Raw genomic sequence first — 14,918 nt, forward strand, 5'->3', positions numbered from 1 at the left:
ATTCGACCTCTGCTTGGGGAGTACTGAAAATGTTCATGGCCCGACACTTAAGGTCATGGACTAATTTTTTATCGGGTGAGTTAAGCTAGCCTGTAACACATGACACCAACATTTTTGATACAGGTTGCCAAATCATTTTCGTAAGTTGTGAATTTTAGGAATGATTTTTCGTTCTGCGCATGTTCGTAACCTTGTGTTTTGTCCACACCATTCGACAAGTTTCGAGAGTTCACTAAATTCATTAACATCTAAATAAAGGTCCAAACAAAGAAACAAACAAACACAGCTTTGAAAGTTGACATAGTCGTCCGACCTGAGGTCAATGAACTTATTTTTGTTCTCGTGTTAGTAAAGTCTACCTGCAGCATGTGACATGTCAAGTTTTGACTTATATGGGATTTCTTGCATTTTTGCGTTAACCACGTAAAATTAGGAATAATTCCTTCTGTGCATGTCCATGATATTTTGCTTCATCATCCAGGCTCTTCGTGTAGTTTCGAGAGTTCATTGAACTGATTTGCATTCGTGAGGAATAATGGGTCCTTTCAACGTCGTCTTTCAAAATTCAAAAAGGTCACTTCCTTGTGACGTGGAACACTCTAAACGCTGAGCTCCGCACCACTTTAAAGGTGGGGTGGCGAAAGGATATTGGGAGAAATTACCGTTGACCAATCCATTTTATTGACGTAGACTTTGTTGTTTGTCATTAATGCATGCATAATGACAGCGTATGTTACATAAAACTTGATATTCCACCCCATATATTCGACTATTCTTAGATATACACAGCGATTTCGTTCTGCATCGTTACAGCAAAATATACCCCCCCCCCCCTCCGAAATGTCCGAATGATACAACCCTGTCAATGCCCAAGGCAACACGGGACCCACCTTTGTCTATTTTTCTCCTTCTGCCTGAGCAGACACGGTAACGAACTGTTTTTCAGACCGTACCGACATAGTCTAGGATCCCTAGTTTTAAAAGTACATGTTCGTAGCTATGCGGAACAGTGTTAATCTTATTCATGAAATAAGAAAGAATACCTTTGCTAAACGATTTCCGCAATGTAAGTAGGACTTGCATACAGCTATTAAAATAGGCATAGCCCAATATTTGAGGTCGCTGAACATATTTTTGTTATCAAGTAGGTCAAGTCAGATTGCAGCATATGGCGTCTCGAGTTTTGGGATTCCCTCCAAATTTTCGTGAACGAGGATAGTTTCGAGAGTTCATTGAACTTATTTGTATTCGCTACTATATATAAGTAAGTAAGTAAGGAACAATGGGTTCTTTCAACTTCGTCTATCAATATTCAAAAGGTCACTTCCTTGTGACGTGGTAGTCGCTCTACACAATGGCCTACGTAGAGATATCTCTAGCAATTTTGAAAGAGCGTTGACTATCCGCCTGTCCGAAATATCAAAATGGTACAGCACATTACAGAGAAAGTTTCCATGACTTGTCAGGTTGATTTTGTAAACAATTGGTTTTAAGACATATCCTGATATCTTAGACGCATCAAATGTCACATATATACATGTGCCAGTGGCCCTGTCAGTAACAAATATGGCGTGGTTGAACTTTTTTCCCCTGAGTGAACAGACACAATAACAAGTTGTTTACATGGCAGGGCGGTTTAGATCGTAGCTTGACGTTTCTCCCCAAGTCAGTGTTTAGTGTCAACTAAGATATGTTTTATCTGCCTGACATAATAACAGCAGTAAAGTATCTCAATGTTGGAATGCTAGTGTCTTCAAAATCTCAGCAACCACTTACAGATTATGAACAGCGGAAGTTGTCTGGTCTTTGAGGTCACTGAACTTAAAAAAATAGCTTCAAGTCGCTTCATTTAATCGAATGGTCTAATTTACTACGTGATATATCGAGATATGAAAACTTAAGCGTCATTAACGTTACAAGGACAAACTGTAAAAATGATACAGAAAATACCCCTGTTTTCAACTTTGGGATCTTCAAGGAAACGGTTAATATAGGCACAGCTTGTCCCACACAATATTGTTTCCTTGCCAGGATAACGTACATGAGGATCAAAATACAGCATAACTATGACTTAGAAAGCCATCACGATGAAGTTGGTTATTTCTTCTTTGTAAAGAACAAATTAAACTTCAACACTTAATTAGCCATATAGTAAGCTTAGGTATCGTTCAAAAGCGTTAAATAACAGAATGATTTTAACGATGCCACCTGACAAGTACCTTCATGTAAACAGATTACTTCAGTTCCAGCAGTCGAAAAGTTTCGGGACTTTACCGAGCTCATTAGTATTCACAATGGACAATAGGATCCAGGTAACGTCACCTGTTTGTCTGTACAGATAACAAAGAAATAACACCCACCTACTTTAAAATTAGCAGCGATTTCTTCTACCTGCCTGAACATCAAAGGAGTCACGAGTTGCTGCACCTTTTTTTCTCTGAAAACACACCCGTTTATGAAATTGGTCAATTATCAAGTAGATCATAAGACTGAAGCCCAGCTCTCATTCCACACAACTCTGGACTGCGGCGGGAGGAAGTTTGGTCACCACTCTGAAAGAAAAATTAGCCTCGTGCACTGGGACTGCATCTGGGCAACTTCAACATGAAGTAAGTGGTGATCTGTTGTTGTTCATAATGGAAATTGCACAATCTGCACTGACATCTTTATTTAGTATCTATACGTGCCTACAGCATGTATAGTAGCGAGTCCACTGACCAGCGACGTTGTCTCTGGAACTAGGAGCTGCTTACCCGAAATACAGGCTACCGGACTGAGTCACAGTCCTCGGGACGGGGAGTCAATCCTTCGTCCGCTGTTCCTTATGGTTGTCGAAAAGAACCAGGCAAATTTACCCGGCTAGATCGTCTAATCTTATAATTTTCAAAAAGAATTTTGTGACTTTCATCGGTGTGGACATTCCTAAGTGCTGACATGTTGTCTGTCCTCTGTGTAAACACATCATCGTGTTGTTTATCGGTACGTAACACATGATACCCATGCCTCTAGTATCGGTCTTAGAACTGTGCGAACAAATACGCACGTACATGACATTGCATTGTTTGTCAGATCATACCGTCTCGAGCTTCGGACCTCGGGTTTTCTGCTTAACCCAATACATGTCTGTCGTCAACAAGAACAGGGTTTATTTCATTTCTATTGTTAAAGTTGATCTACTATCATCTAAATCTTGTTACGTACGATGCGAAGCATTTTAGAGAATGGCAATAAGACACATATCATGGTACCTTCCAAATCAAAGTAGTTACTTTGCACCAGTAACAATAGGCGTAGCCGTGTTTTGAGGCCTTTGAACTTTGTTCCTAGTTGTCTGTCTTAGATTTTCTTAAATTTCAGAGGAGCATGACGTTAGAAGAGTGACACAATTACATACATATGGATGGTCAAAGTGTTAAATGTTTGCTAAATGTGTCGCATTGATTGAAATTTGAGACCTTCGAGGAAATGGTTGCTGCTAGCACGACCTTCATACACGGGTTTGGCTGTCTGCCAGCATGACGTACCTGAAGATAGTACTAGATTACGCAATGTTCATCTCTCTCTCTTTCTCATCCAACCGCGATAATGTGCCTTTGGCCATGGTAAAGGTACTGTATGCATGAATTCTTGTGCTTGGGGGGGGGGGGAGGAGTAAATGGAGTTCTTTCAACATCGACGATCAAAATTCACAAAGGCCATTTCCTTGTGACGTGGAACGCTCTACATGCTGAGCGCATTACCCTTCTAAGTTTGAGGGTGGCGAAAGGATGCCCCGCTAGAATACCCACCGAACACTCCATTTATATAATGTAGATTTTGCTGTGTGTCATTCTTGCATGCATAAAACAACATTTGTCTTATTAGCTGATCTTCCACCCCACATTACAGCGAGACTTCCTACGACTTGTCAGGTTGATTTTGTAAACAAGTGGTTTTTACTAATAAAGACATTCTGCTATCTTAGATGCTACTTTACACCCTTCAGAAAATGTCACATATATACATGTGCCAGTGACCCAGTAACAAATATGGCATGGTTGAACTTTTTTCCTCCTGATTGAACAGATACAATAACAAGTTGTTTATATGCCAAGGCCGGTTGAGATCGTAGCTTGGTGTTTCTCCCCAAATCAGTGTCTACTGTCAATCAAGATATGTTTTATTTACCAGGCATGATGGCAGCAGTAAAGGATTTCAGTAATGGGATGCTGGTATCTTCCAATTCTTAGCAACCACTTACGGATTATTAACGATAGAAGTTGTCTGGTGTTTGAGGTCATTGAAGTTTAATAACTTCAAGTCGCTTCATTTAATTGTACTGTCTTATTCACTATTGAACATATCGAGATATCACAACCTCAGCGTTACAAGGACAAACTGTAAAAATTGTACAAAAAATACCGCTACATTGAACTTTGGGATCATCCTTTAAGGAAATGGTTCATGTTTGCACAGCTTGTCAACAATTTTGTCTGCTTGCCAACATAAAGTACCTGAGGATCAGATTAGAGCATAGCTATAACTTGGAATGGCCATCACGATGAAGGTTTTCTTTTTAATGAACTACTTAAACTACAACACTTCCAAATCTGTGTTGTTAACGGTAATTAGTGATCTACTAAGCTTAACGACAGGATGATTTTAATGATGTCATCTAACAAGTACGTTGCTAATGTTAACAGATCACTTCAGTCAATCAATCGTTCACTTGCATCATGAGTTGATGCGTGGCGGCTTGAGACAGTTCCGACAGTTCTCACCACGTTGTTTTGCACTGGGCGTAGACAGTCTACTCGGATCTGGTGACCACCAGCCCCTGGAGTGTGTCAGTGTGCCAGCAGTCGAAACGTTTCGGGACTTTACTGAGCTCATTAATATTCACAAGAGACAATGGGATCCAGGTGACGTCACCTGGCTGTCTGTACCGATAATAAAGAAATAAGAACTGCCTACATTAAAAAAAAGCGACGATTACATTCTACCTAACTAAACTTCAAAAGAGTCACGTGTTGCTGCACCTTTTTTCCCTGAAAACACACCCGTTTGTGAAATTAGTCAATTATCAAACAGATCATAAGATCGAAGTCCAGCTCTCATTCCGCACAGCTCTGCGGCGGGAGGAAGTTTGGTCACCACTCTGACAGAAACATTTGCCTCGTGCACTGGGACTGCATCTGGGCAACTTCAGTATGAAGTAGGTGGTGATCTGTGTTCGAACTTTCATGATGGAAATTGCGCATACTGCACTGAATCCTTTATTTAGCATCTTTACGTGCTTAAAGCATTGTATAGTAGCGAGCATAGTCCACCGGTTAGCGGCCTTGTCTCTGAAACTAGCAGCTGCTCACCCGACATACAGGCTACCGGACAGAGTCGCAGTCTTAAGAAGGGGAAGTCAATCCTTGGTCCACTGTTTTGTTTACTGTTTTCGAAAAGAAGTAGGTGATCTTACCCGGCTAGAATGTTTATTATTATAGGGAAGAACTTGGTAAGTTTCTTTGCTGTGAACATTCCTGATGTTGGCATGTTGTTGATTTTCTCTGTGAACGCAGTATTGTGTTGTTGTTGCTTTTTTTTTGATATATCAGATGATACCAATGCCGCTAGTATCGGTCTTCTGTGCGAACAAATACAATTTGTTTATCGGACCATACCATCTTTAGCTTCGAATCTCTTGTTTTATGCTTAACCCAATATAATATATGTCTTTTGTAAACAAGAAAAAGGTTTATTTTATTTCTATCTTTAAATATAATCTACTATCATTTTTTTAGAATCATTGATACGTACAATACGACGCATTTTGGAGAATACACATCATGGTACCTTCCAAAACAATATAGTTACTTGCGCACCATTAACGATAGGCGTAACCGTGTTTTGAAGCCTTTAAACTTTGTTCCTAGTGGTCTCTCTTAGATTTTCTATACTTTCTGACGAACATGACGTTGTTAGAGAGACGCTATTACATAAATATGCATGGTCAAAGTATCGGAGGTTTGCTAAATATGTCGCTTTCTTTGGAATTTGAGTCCTTCAAAGTAATTGTTGCTTCTCCTCACACGAGTTTGGCTGTCTGCCAGCATGACGTACCTGAGGATAATACTAGACCAAGGAATGGTCCTCTCTCTCTTTCTCTCTCTATCTCTCTCATCCCACCGATGTTGTACTCTTAGCCACGATAAAGGTACAAGACCTATTGTGTTTTTGGGGTAAAGGTCGTGGTAGGGGTCAATTGTGCTGAATTTTACTTCCTTTATGGAAATGTCAGCTGTGTCACAGGGGTTTGGCTGCCTGCCAGTCATAATTACGTGGACTTAGAATTGACATGGACAAGGTTATGTATATAGAGAGAAAATTTCTATAACATGTAAATCAAAACATTGTTTAAATTGGCCGGATGGATCTTCATTCTTGTTCTATACTTTCAGGTTTTTGCAGTGTGTGTTTCTACTGCTCCTGATATCTGCACTTATCCTAACGTCAGACGCATGGCGTCGTCGTCGTCGGCGTCGTCGTCGTGGTAAGTACGTTAACCAGTGTGTATCGTTCTTTCACTTATCTTGCAGCAGAAATGTCCAATTATTGTGAGCATTTGTGGATGATTTCATGTGATGTATAAAATAAACATTGCCAACGGCATTCTTTTTCTGGTGATATTGAAATTTGTTTCTTAGGATTTTTTTTTAAATCAGTTCCAGCGCCAACAGGCTGCTCCTCACCACCAACCCTGTCCTTCACCACAAGGAGCGGCTGTTACTCCCCCTACACCCATGGGGAGAGATGTACCTACCGGTGCCTGTCTGGATACAGTCGGGTCTCCGGTGACTACACCAGAACCTGCTCTAGTGGAAGCTGGAGTGGAACCAACCTCGTCTGCAGGGGAGGTACATATCACACTCTAGGATATGTAGACATTGGGCAAAAGAATAGCTGAAAAAGATACAAGATTGCGTGCATTGCATGTTTACGTGAGAAAGGAAGGTAGTTTTGTATTCAAAATAGAATACCACCATTTTATTCGAACTTTCCATTTTACCTTCTAAAACAAGATTAAAAAGAAGCTGAATTTCATGTTCAATGCTACTTTAATTTGTACGAGTGTCTACCTGCCCATCATCACACAATTGTTCTTTTTAATGCGTCACATTAAATATCTGGGTTTCCTTGTGTTGTGGTTTTTAATCAGTGTCAACATACTGCTCTTCACCGCCAACCCTGTCCTACACCTATCGGAGCGGCTGTTACTCCCCCTACACCAATGGGGAGAGGTGTACCTACCGGTGCCGTACCGGGTACAGTCGGGTCTCTGGAGACTACACCAGGACCTGCTCCGGTGGCGGCTGGGCTGGATCAAACCTGATCTGTAGGCGAGGTATGTGTCGCCTGTGATATCTTAAAGTGTTGTCGGGTCTAAAGCGACGGAATATTAAAAAGTAGAAAAAAAAATTAACCGATATTATTATTATTTTCTTGGTAGAATAAATGAACTTGATCTGTAAGAATTCAAGTATCTAATAGTCTCCTAATGGCCTGGATGCACCCTTTTAGCTTTGAAACCACGTTAGAAAATAATCTCAATGCCATGTTTCCAAATCTACCTTTATACGTACTTAGGGTCGACCTGTTCTTCACCACCAACCCTGGCCTACACCTACCGGAGAGGTTGTAACTACCCCTACACCAATGGGGAGAGGTGTACCTACCGGTGCCGTACCGGGTACAGTCGGGTCTCCGGAGACTACACCAGGACCTGCTCTGGTGGCCGCTGGGTTGGAACAAACCTGGTCTGTCGGCGAGGTATGTGTCGCCTGTGATATCTTAAAGTGCTGTCGGGCTTTAAGCGACGGAGCATTAAGAAGAAAAAAAAACTTAACCGAAAATATTATCATTTCCCTGATAGAAAGAATAAACTTGGTCTTTAAGAATTATGGTATTTGATAGTCTCGTAATGGCTTGGATGTACCCTTTTTTCTTTGAAACCACGTTAGAATATGATGCCATGTTTTCAAATCTGCCATGATACATACTCAGGGTCGACCTGTTCTTCACCACCAACCCTGTCCTACACCTATCGGAGCGGCTGTTACTCCCCCTACACCAATGGGGAGAGGTGTACCTATCGGTGCCGTACCGGCTACAGTCGGGTCTCCGGTGACTCCACCCGGACCTGCTCTGGTGGCCGCTGGGATGGAACAAACCTGGTCTGCAGGCGAGGTAGGTATCTCCTGTTATATCCTAAAGCCACGGAACATAGAAAAAAACTTAACTGAGCATATTTCTTTGATAGAAAGAATAAACAGGTAGTGCAGTCAGGACATGCTCTTATGGACCTGGACTGAAACCAACCTCGTCTGTAGGAGAGGTACATAGTACGTGCTGGGATAAGTAGATCATTAGAAAAGCATTAATATATATATCTAAAATATGCGTATATTGCATTTCCCTGATGTAAGAAAGGATGAAACACGTATCTAAGAACTTCTTTTTCAAAATTTTAAGTTACAATTCAACAAACTCATTCAATACGTTTTCAGGATCGACCTGCCCTTCACCACCATCTCCGGCCTACACCTACCGGAGTGGCTGTAACTACCCCTACACCAATAGGGAGAGGTGTACCTACCGGTGCCGTCCCGGATACACCCAGGTCTTCGGTAGTAACATCAGGACCTGCAATTACGGGACCTGGGCTGGGACCAACTTGGTCTGCAGGAGAGGTACGTATCGGGATCAAGAGTAGAAAACGAGAGCTTACCAAGCATCTAAATTAACTGAGCATATTTCCATTTACCTCCCTACTAACAGAAAGAACGGATTGTGTTTCATTCAGACATTTCATATTTTTTCTCATTACCTCATTACGTAGCCATTTCCCTTTCATTAAACATTCAAAAGCCATTGTTTTGTAGTTATCCTCCTCATAAGCAAATACACACAAAATACAGGCCTTTAAAGTAGCAATAAACAGAAGTACCCCTATCGAAAAAATGAGCTGAACTGAGCAAAACTCATAATTTATTGTTGAAGACAAGCTAAAAAACATCATTTTCTTTATTACCTTTCTAATATATCTATAAAGATGGAGACCTACAAACTCTATGAATTGATTGGTAAATTTACAAACGACTTTCTTATTAGCCAATCCGACTGCACATGAAATAATCCACCCAGAAATGAGAAAAGAGGGGTAGGCAACGTAAACGATTGATGGCATCAGAGAAAGGACAGGCCTGGCAGCATTGAGAAGAACAAAAAAAATTAGAAGGGTAGAGACAACTGGCTGTAAGATCTGTGGTACCCCAGAGGCCAGCTAGTTAGACTAGTAAGGGATAGATGAGACCAGATGAGTAATTGTATCTAAATCTTCATGTTATTTTCCAGGCGGAGGCGATTGCCCTATACCCATTGGCCCTGGCATCTGTGTGAATCGCTGTTACGCTGATTCTAACTGCAGGTTCGGACAGAAGTGTTGCTCCAACGGCTGTGGACGTGTCTGCATGAGTCCCACATATGGCTAGACCACATCTAACGCTTTGTGTATAACAAAAAAAAATCCCTCTGAAATAGATGCCGAATGCTTGACTAATATTCATGTAAAACAATAAAAATCTAGTTCGAATTAGACGCGTTCCTCTTCATGGTGCTTCATGACTAACCTATAGCTACAAATTTATTCACCTAAACTGGAGTTAAGACGAGCTCTATAAGGTATGATTTTGATTTTATTGAATTGAGTAAATTGGCAATTAAAAGTACTGCATGTTTGAATAATATTTCAGTTCCTTACATATAAGGTACGTAACTTCAAGCAATGTTGATTAGTTTCAATATTTGTAATCCAAGTAATCACACCTATATATAAACATTTAGTGACCGATAAAATATGAGTACTGCTCACCTATGGAGATAGGGGTGGATAAAGGTGGAAGTCATAGTAAAGCAAATTCTTACAATATATAAAATGGTCAAGAGAGCTCTTTTTTCTCCAGAAAACAACTAGTTTATTTGACATCAATTATATAAAAGAGTTCGTATGTGATGACTTTACTAAATGGTAATAAACTGGGGTTCGGGACACTTATCCCTTTTGTTTGTTTTATTCGCGATGTGTGAATACATAGAAATCTGATGTTAGAAATCTTGTTAATAAAATATTCTTTAATCAGTGGCACTTTTAAAACGTATAGGTATATACCTCCAAAAGTGTCACTGGTCGAAGAATATTCTCTAAACTGTCCTTATATGTGATTGATGTATCATTTCAACGATAAATTTGACGGCCCTCTAAAAAGATTCTTTTAGAGAGTCGTGTCATGTTCTACAATCAAAACAAATCAGCAATTTGATGGGCTTCGTGTTTCCCATAAACACATACATCTAGTAAAACCAGATAGAGAATCTCATCCTAGTTGTCAAGAATTGAGGTCCAAATATTTGGTAAGTTAAAGAATTTTCAGAATTTCCACATTTTTGCATGGCCTCTGCAAAGTAACTATATTCTTGAGCATGGAAAAGGATAGCAAAATTTGACTTCCGGGAGTCACGTACTTTGACCTACGCGAAGAAAGCATTTTTGTAAACGAGTTTCAATCATATTCGGGCAACCCTAAGTGTCCAGAACAAACACGGGTCCTCCTGTGGACCCTCTTGTGTATTTACTTTACCACATGCTAAGGAAATGATAAAGAAATATTCAAATATACTTTGTCAAATCCCTTCATGGTTGAAATTTACATTGAGAGGTTGATCGTAAAGATGCTTGAGGAGTTTGATGAACTTGTTAATGTCGAGATCGCAATGTCCTAGGAAGCATTTGTATAATAAAACACAGGTCAAGTATTTATCGTCGATATGAAGGTGGCAATGGTGAGGAATGTACTGATTTTGTCAGGTAGTCTTTTCTGTAATTATTAAGAGCAAATGTCTGTAAGGATCAAACAATGGTGGCAAAGGTCAAAAAATAGATTTGGCTCATATTTTGCACAGTGATAGTACTTGGTCCACAACCCCTCAAAATAGATTTCTTTTAGATCAAAACTCCTTGTTGCCATGGTAACGGGCAAACAAAGTTTTCTGGCCATTTTCCCCAATTTTCGCATCTCAAAAACACAGAAATCAGCATATTTTACGGCACTGTCTTGGCAACACCTTTAAACCTATCATCAAAACAAAACAAGATCTAAATAGACCAACATTTTGGCTTTTTAAAAATTGTTGTGAAATTTCCAAAGTCGTACATTTTCGTTCTTGGGCAGCCTGAAAACAGTGCAATGTTTCAAGCTTTAAAAAAATTTGATTTTTGGCCCAACTTTGTAACGCTATAAGTGCCAAGCTGGTAATTTTTTTGGCTTGAAATTTGTATCATATATAGATCATTAGAATATCTATCAAATGCATTGTTGCAAAGTTTGGAGTCTTGTTTGGTTGTCACGTGACTGCCCCCTAAAGTAGGCCACTTTTTGTGTTTGCCGATAATTGTGAACTTTAGCCATGTTTAAAGTACGCTACGTGAAGAAGTAAAATATATTTCTAAATCAACTTCTTATCAAATGTGTATCTATGTATTGCCTATCAAAAAAATGCTTGTAGAGTTTCCGGTCATGACGTTTAGTCACGTGGTTGTCCCTGAAAGTAGGCCATTTTCTGCATTTGACGAAAATTGTGAATTTTAGCCATGTTCAACGTACGCTACGTGACGAAGTAAACAAGGATTCTTATTTAACTTCTAGTCAAATGTACATCTATGTATTGTCTATCAAATGAATGCTTGCAAAGTTTCGGATCATGACGTTCAGTCACGTGGCTGTCCCTGAAAGTAGGCCATGTTTTGCATTTGACGAAAATTGTGAATTGTAGCTTTGATCAAAGTATGCTGGGTGTCAAAGTGAACAAGAATTCTTATTCAACTTCAAGTCAAATGTACATCTAGGTATTGTCTATCAGATGAATGCTTGCAGAGTTGCAGATCATGACTTTTAGTCACGTGGTTTTCCCTGAAAGTAGGTCAAATTTTGCTTTTGGCCAGAAATCACCATTTAGGGCTGTAGTTAAATCTGTCGAATTGGGGAACTGAAATACTTTACTGGCACTGACTCCGATCATGTGTAGCCCTTAACATTGTCTGTTGAATGAGTGTTAGTAAGGCTTGTGGTCGTCTTTCTTTGCGGTGCAGTTGCTCCCTAAAGTAGGGCAGATAGTTAGCTGAATGCTGTTAGGAGGTTCTGTTACTTTAGAGAAGATGCCTCTTGAACAGTTTCTTTCTTTTAACAATGTCAATGTCCAATGCATATCATATTGGTACTACAATGACCGATAATGGGCTTACAGTGTTAAATCAAAGCTTACTTAAGCGATGACTCTGTTATAATTGTAAATATCAATTTTGATAATGTAACTAAGATGTCGTTTTAAATTCAGCTATGTTCTATAATGCGCTAAAATTCACAATTTTTGTTGAGCACATAAGGTGACCTGGCTTCAGGGACAACCATGTGACTAATTGTCATGACCCGAAACTCGACAAGCATTTATTCGAAGAGAGAAAATTAAGAATACAAAGATGTACATTTGACCAGAAGTTTAATCAGAATTCTTCTTAATTTCGTCACGTAGTGTAGCCTGGTATCCAGCTATATTATAGCTCCCGATCGCGAGTCTCTTCTGTCCTCTTCGCAAATGGCTCGTTCTCATTTAAATGTAAAAATGCTGTCTCCTGCTTTTGCGACTTGATTTGCAGCAAATTTTAGACAAAATCACAGGTTCCTTCATTTTTCCACAATCCCTGGAATGTTTTCCAAAAGATTCATTTTGGTTGATGGCTTGGAAGATTATCTTAGCCACGGGTGGAATTTCACCCCCGTAAAAATGGTTGTCGCCTGAGAACAAACGAAGAATTCAAGTAGTAGCCAAAAATGTAACAATTCAGTTCCCAGAATGATTGTTCGGTAGATGAAACCAGCTGAGCAGGCCCTTTGCCCGATAACGCCAGATCGGTACTGTCACTGATCTTGGAGGCTGTGTGAGGTGGGTTATTCCTGTTGCCAAATTCGGTAACAAACGTTACCACCACCAGTTTGATGGTTGCCAGTTGCCACTGTTATATTATGCACGTATAAGACAAGAAATGACCGTTTTTGTGACGCTGCACAGTTTTTCTGGCTTTCTAAAGAACCAAGGAAGGGTTGTTGACTGCCATTTGTATCCCACCTTGCTTACAAAATGTTGTACAGAAATGACTGTAATGAACGTTAGCATTGTTCGAAGCTTTCTAAGCTTTCTATTTGACCTGGTGTAAAAAAGCTGCTCACTATTTAAGTGTCCCTAGGGACATCCTCTTATACCTAAATGATGTAGTCAATAAGGCCATTATTTACAATTCAATGAGAACGAGTGAAATATGTACAGTATCTGCGAAGAGGACAAAAGAGACTCGGGAACTATAATACGGCTGGATACCAGGGTACACGTAGCGTACTTTGAAAATTCACAATTTTCGTCCAATGAAAAAAGTGGCCTACTTTCAAGGACAACCACGTGACTTTACTTCATGATCTAATTTTCTACAAGTATTCATTTGATAGGCAATACATAGATTTACCTTTGACAGGAAGTTGAATCAGAACTTTATTTTGCTTCGCAATCTAGCGTACGTTGAACATGGCTAAAGGTCACAATTTTTGTCAAATGAAAAAAAATGGCCTACTTTCAGGGACAACCACGTGACTTTACGTTATGATCCGAAACTCTACAAGCATTTATATGATAGACAATACATAGATGTACATTTGATCAGAAGTTGAATAAGAATCCTTGTTTACTTCGTCACGTAGCGTGCGTTGAACATGGCTAAAGTTCACAATTATCGGCAAACACAAAAAGTGGCCTACTTTAGGGGACAGTCACGTGACAACCAAACAAGACTCCAAACTTTGCAACAATGCATTTGATAGATATTCTAATGATCTATATATGGTACAAATTTCAAGCCAAAAAAATTACCAGCTTGGCACTTATAGCGTTACAAAGTTGGGCCAAAAATCAAATTTTTTTAAAGCTTGAAACACTGCACTGTTTTCAGGCTGCCCAAGAACGAAAATGTACGACTTTGGAAATTTCACAACAATTTTTAAAAAGCCAAAATGTTGGTCTATTTAGATCTTGTTTGTTAAGATAATAGGTTTAAAGGTGTTGTCGAGACAGTGCCGTAAAATATGCTGATTTCTGTGTTTTTGAGATGCGAAAATTGGGGAAAATGGCCAGAAAACTTTGTTTGCCCGTTACCATGGCAACAAGGAGTTTTGATCTAAAAGAAAGCTATTTTGAGGGGTTGTGGACCAAGTACTATCACTGTGCAAAATATGAGCCAAATCTATTTTTTGACCTTTGCCACCATTGTTTGATCCTTACAGACATTTGCTCTTAAGAATATACTTGGAGGCACGTCTCTGGACTGTTTTAATTGAAGACATGAGGTTGTGCGTGTACGGTGACCATACCACTGAACAGTACTCGAGTATGATTCTGACAAGGGTATACGTAAGATTTGATAATTTCATTCTTTTTATTATTGACAGGGGCATCAAAACCTGCTGATCCTTTTTATGAAACCCACAGACGAATTAGCTTTCGATATAATATATTGTACAGGAGATTTAAATGGAAATTTCCGAAGCTAATTCGGTGTATTCAGAAACAGCCTCGAGAACGGTGTCAACCATTTTATAGGTGAATTGTATCGGATTTGTTGATCTATTACATATCTAAAACTTTTAGCTCCTGCAACTAAAGCAGCAGGAGCTAATTGACTCATTTGCATTAACTGTGTCTTAGCCTTGCTATCCTTTGAAATCCAAATTGTCTTCAGCTTGACTTTGGCTTAGCTTTGTTTTCTTTGAAATCCAAATTGTCTTCAGTTT

At 39.6% G+C, this 14,918-nt stretch overlaps 1 protein-coding gene across 1 annotated transcript; it reads left to right on the top strand.

Annotated features, from left to right (window-relative positions):
- The first annotated feature begins 2,350 nt into the window (after window positions 1-2,350).
- LOC118408662 (P-selectin-like) lies at window positions 2,351-9,627 on the top strand. The gene is made up of 8 exons (XM_035809517.1): window positions 2,351-2,609; window positions 6,432-6,523; window positions 6,696-6,887; window positions 7,190-7,375; window positions 7,618-7,800; window positions 8,035-8,217; window positions 8,538-8,720; window positions 9,385-9,627. The coding sequence occupies exons 1-8, from the start codon at window positions 2,605-2,607 to the stop codon at window positions 9,519-9,521; spliced, it is 1,161 nt and encodes a 386-aa protein (XP_035665410.1). The 5' UTR covers window positions 2,351-2,604; the 3' UTR covers window positions 9,522-9,627.
- Window positions 9,628-14,918: the final 5,291 nt, after the last annotated feature.

Source organism: Branchiostoma floridae, unplaced genomic scaffold (assembly GCF_000003815.2).
Source record: "Branchiostoma floridae strain S238N-H82 unplaced genomic scaffold, Bfl_VNyyK Sc7u5tJ_318, whole genome shotgun sequence".
Lineage (NCBI taxonomy): Eukaryota > Metazoa > Chordata > Leptocardii > Amphioxiformes > Branchiostomatidae > Branchiostoma > Branchiostoma floridae.

Bases quoted from the DNA above. Each gene is read 5' to 3' on its own strand.
- LOC118408662 (XM_035809517.1), top strand. The intron at 7,801-8,034 runs GTATGTGTCGCC...ATACATACTCAG, and splicing joins AAACCTGGTCTGTCGGCGAG to GGTCGACCTGTTCTTCACCA. The intron at 8,721-9,384 runs GTACGTATCGGG...GTTATTTTCCAG, and splicing joins CAACTTGGTCTGCAGGAGAG to GCGGAGGCGATTGCCCTATA.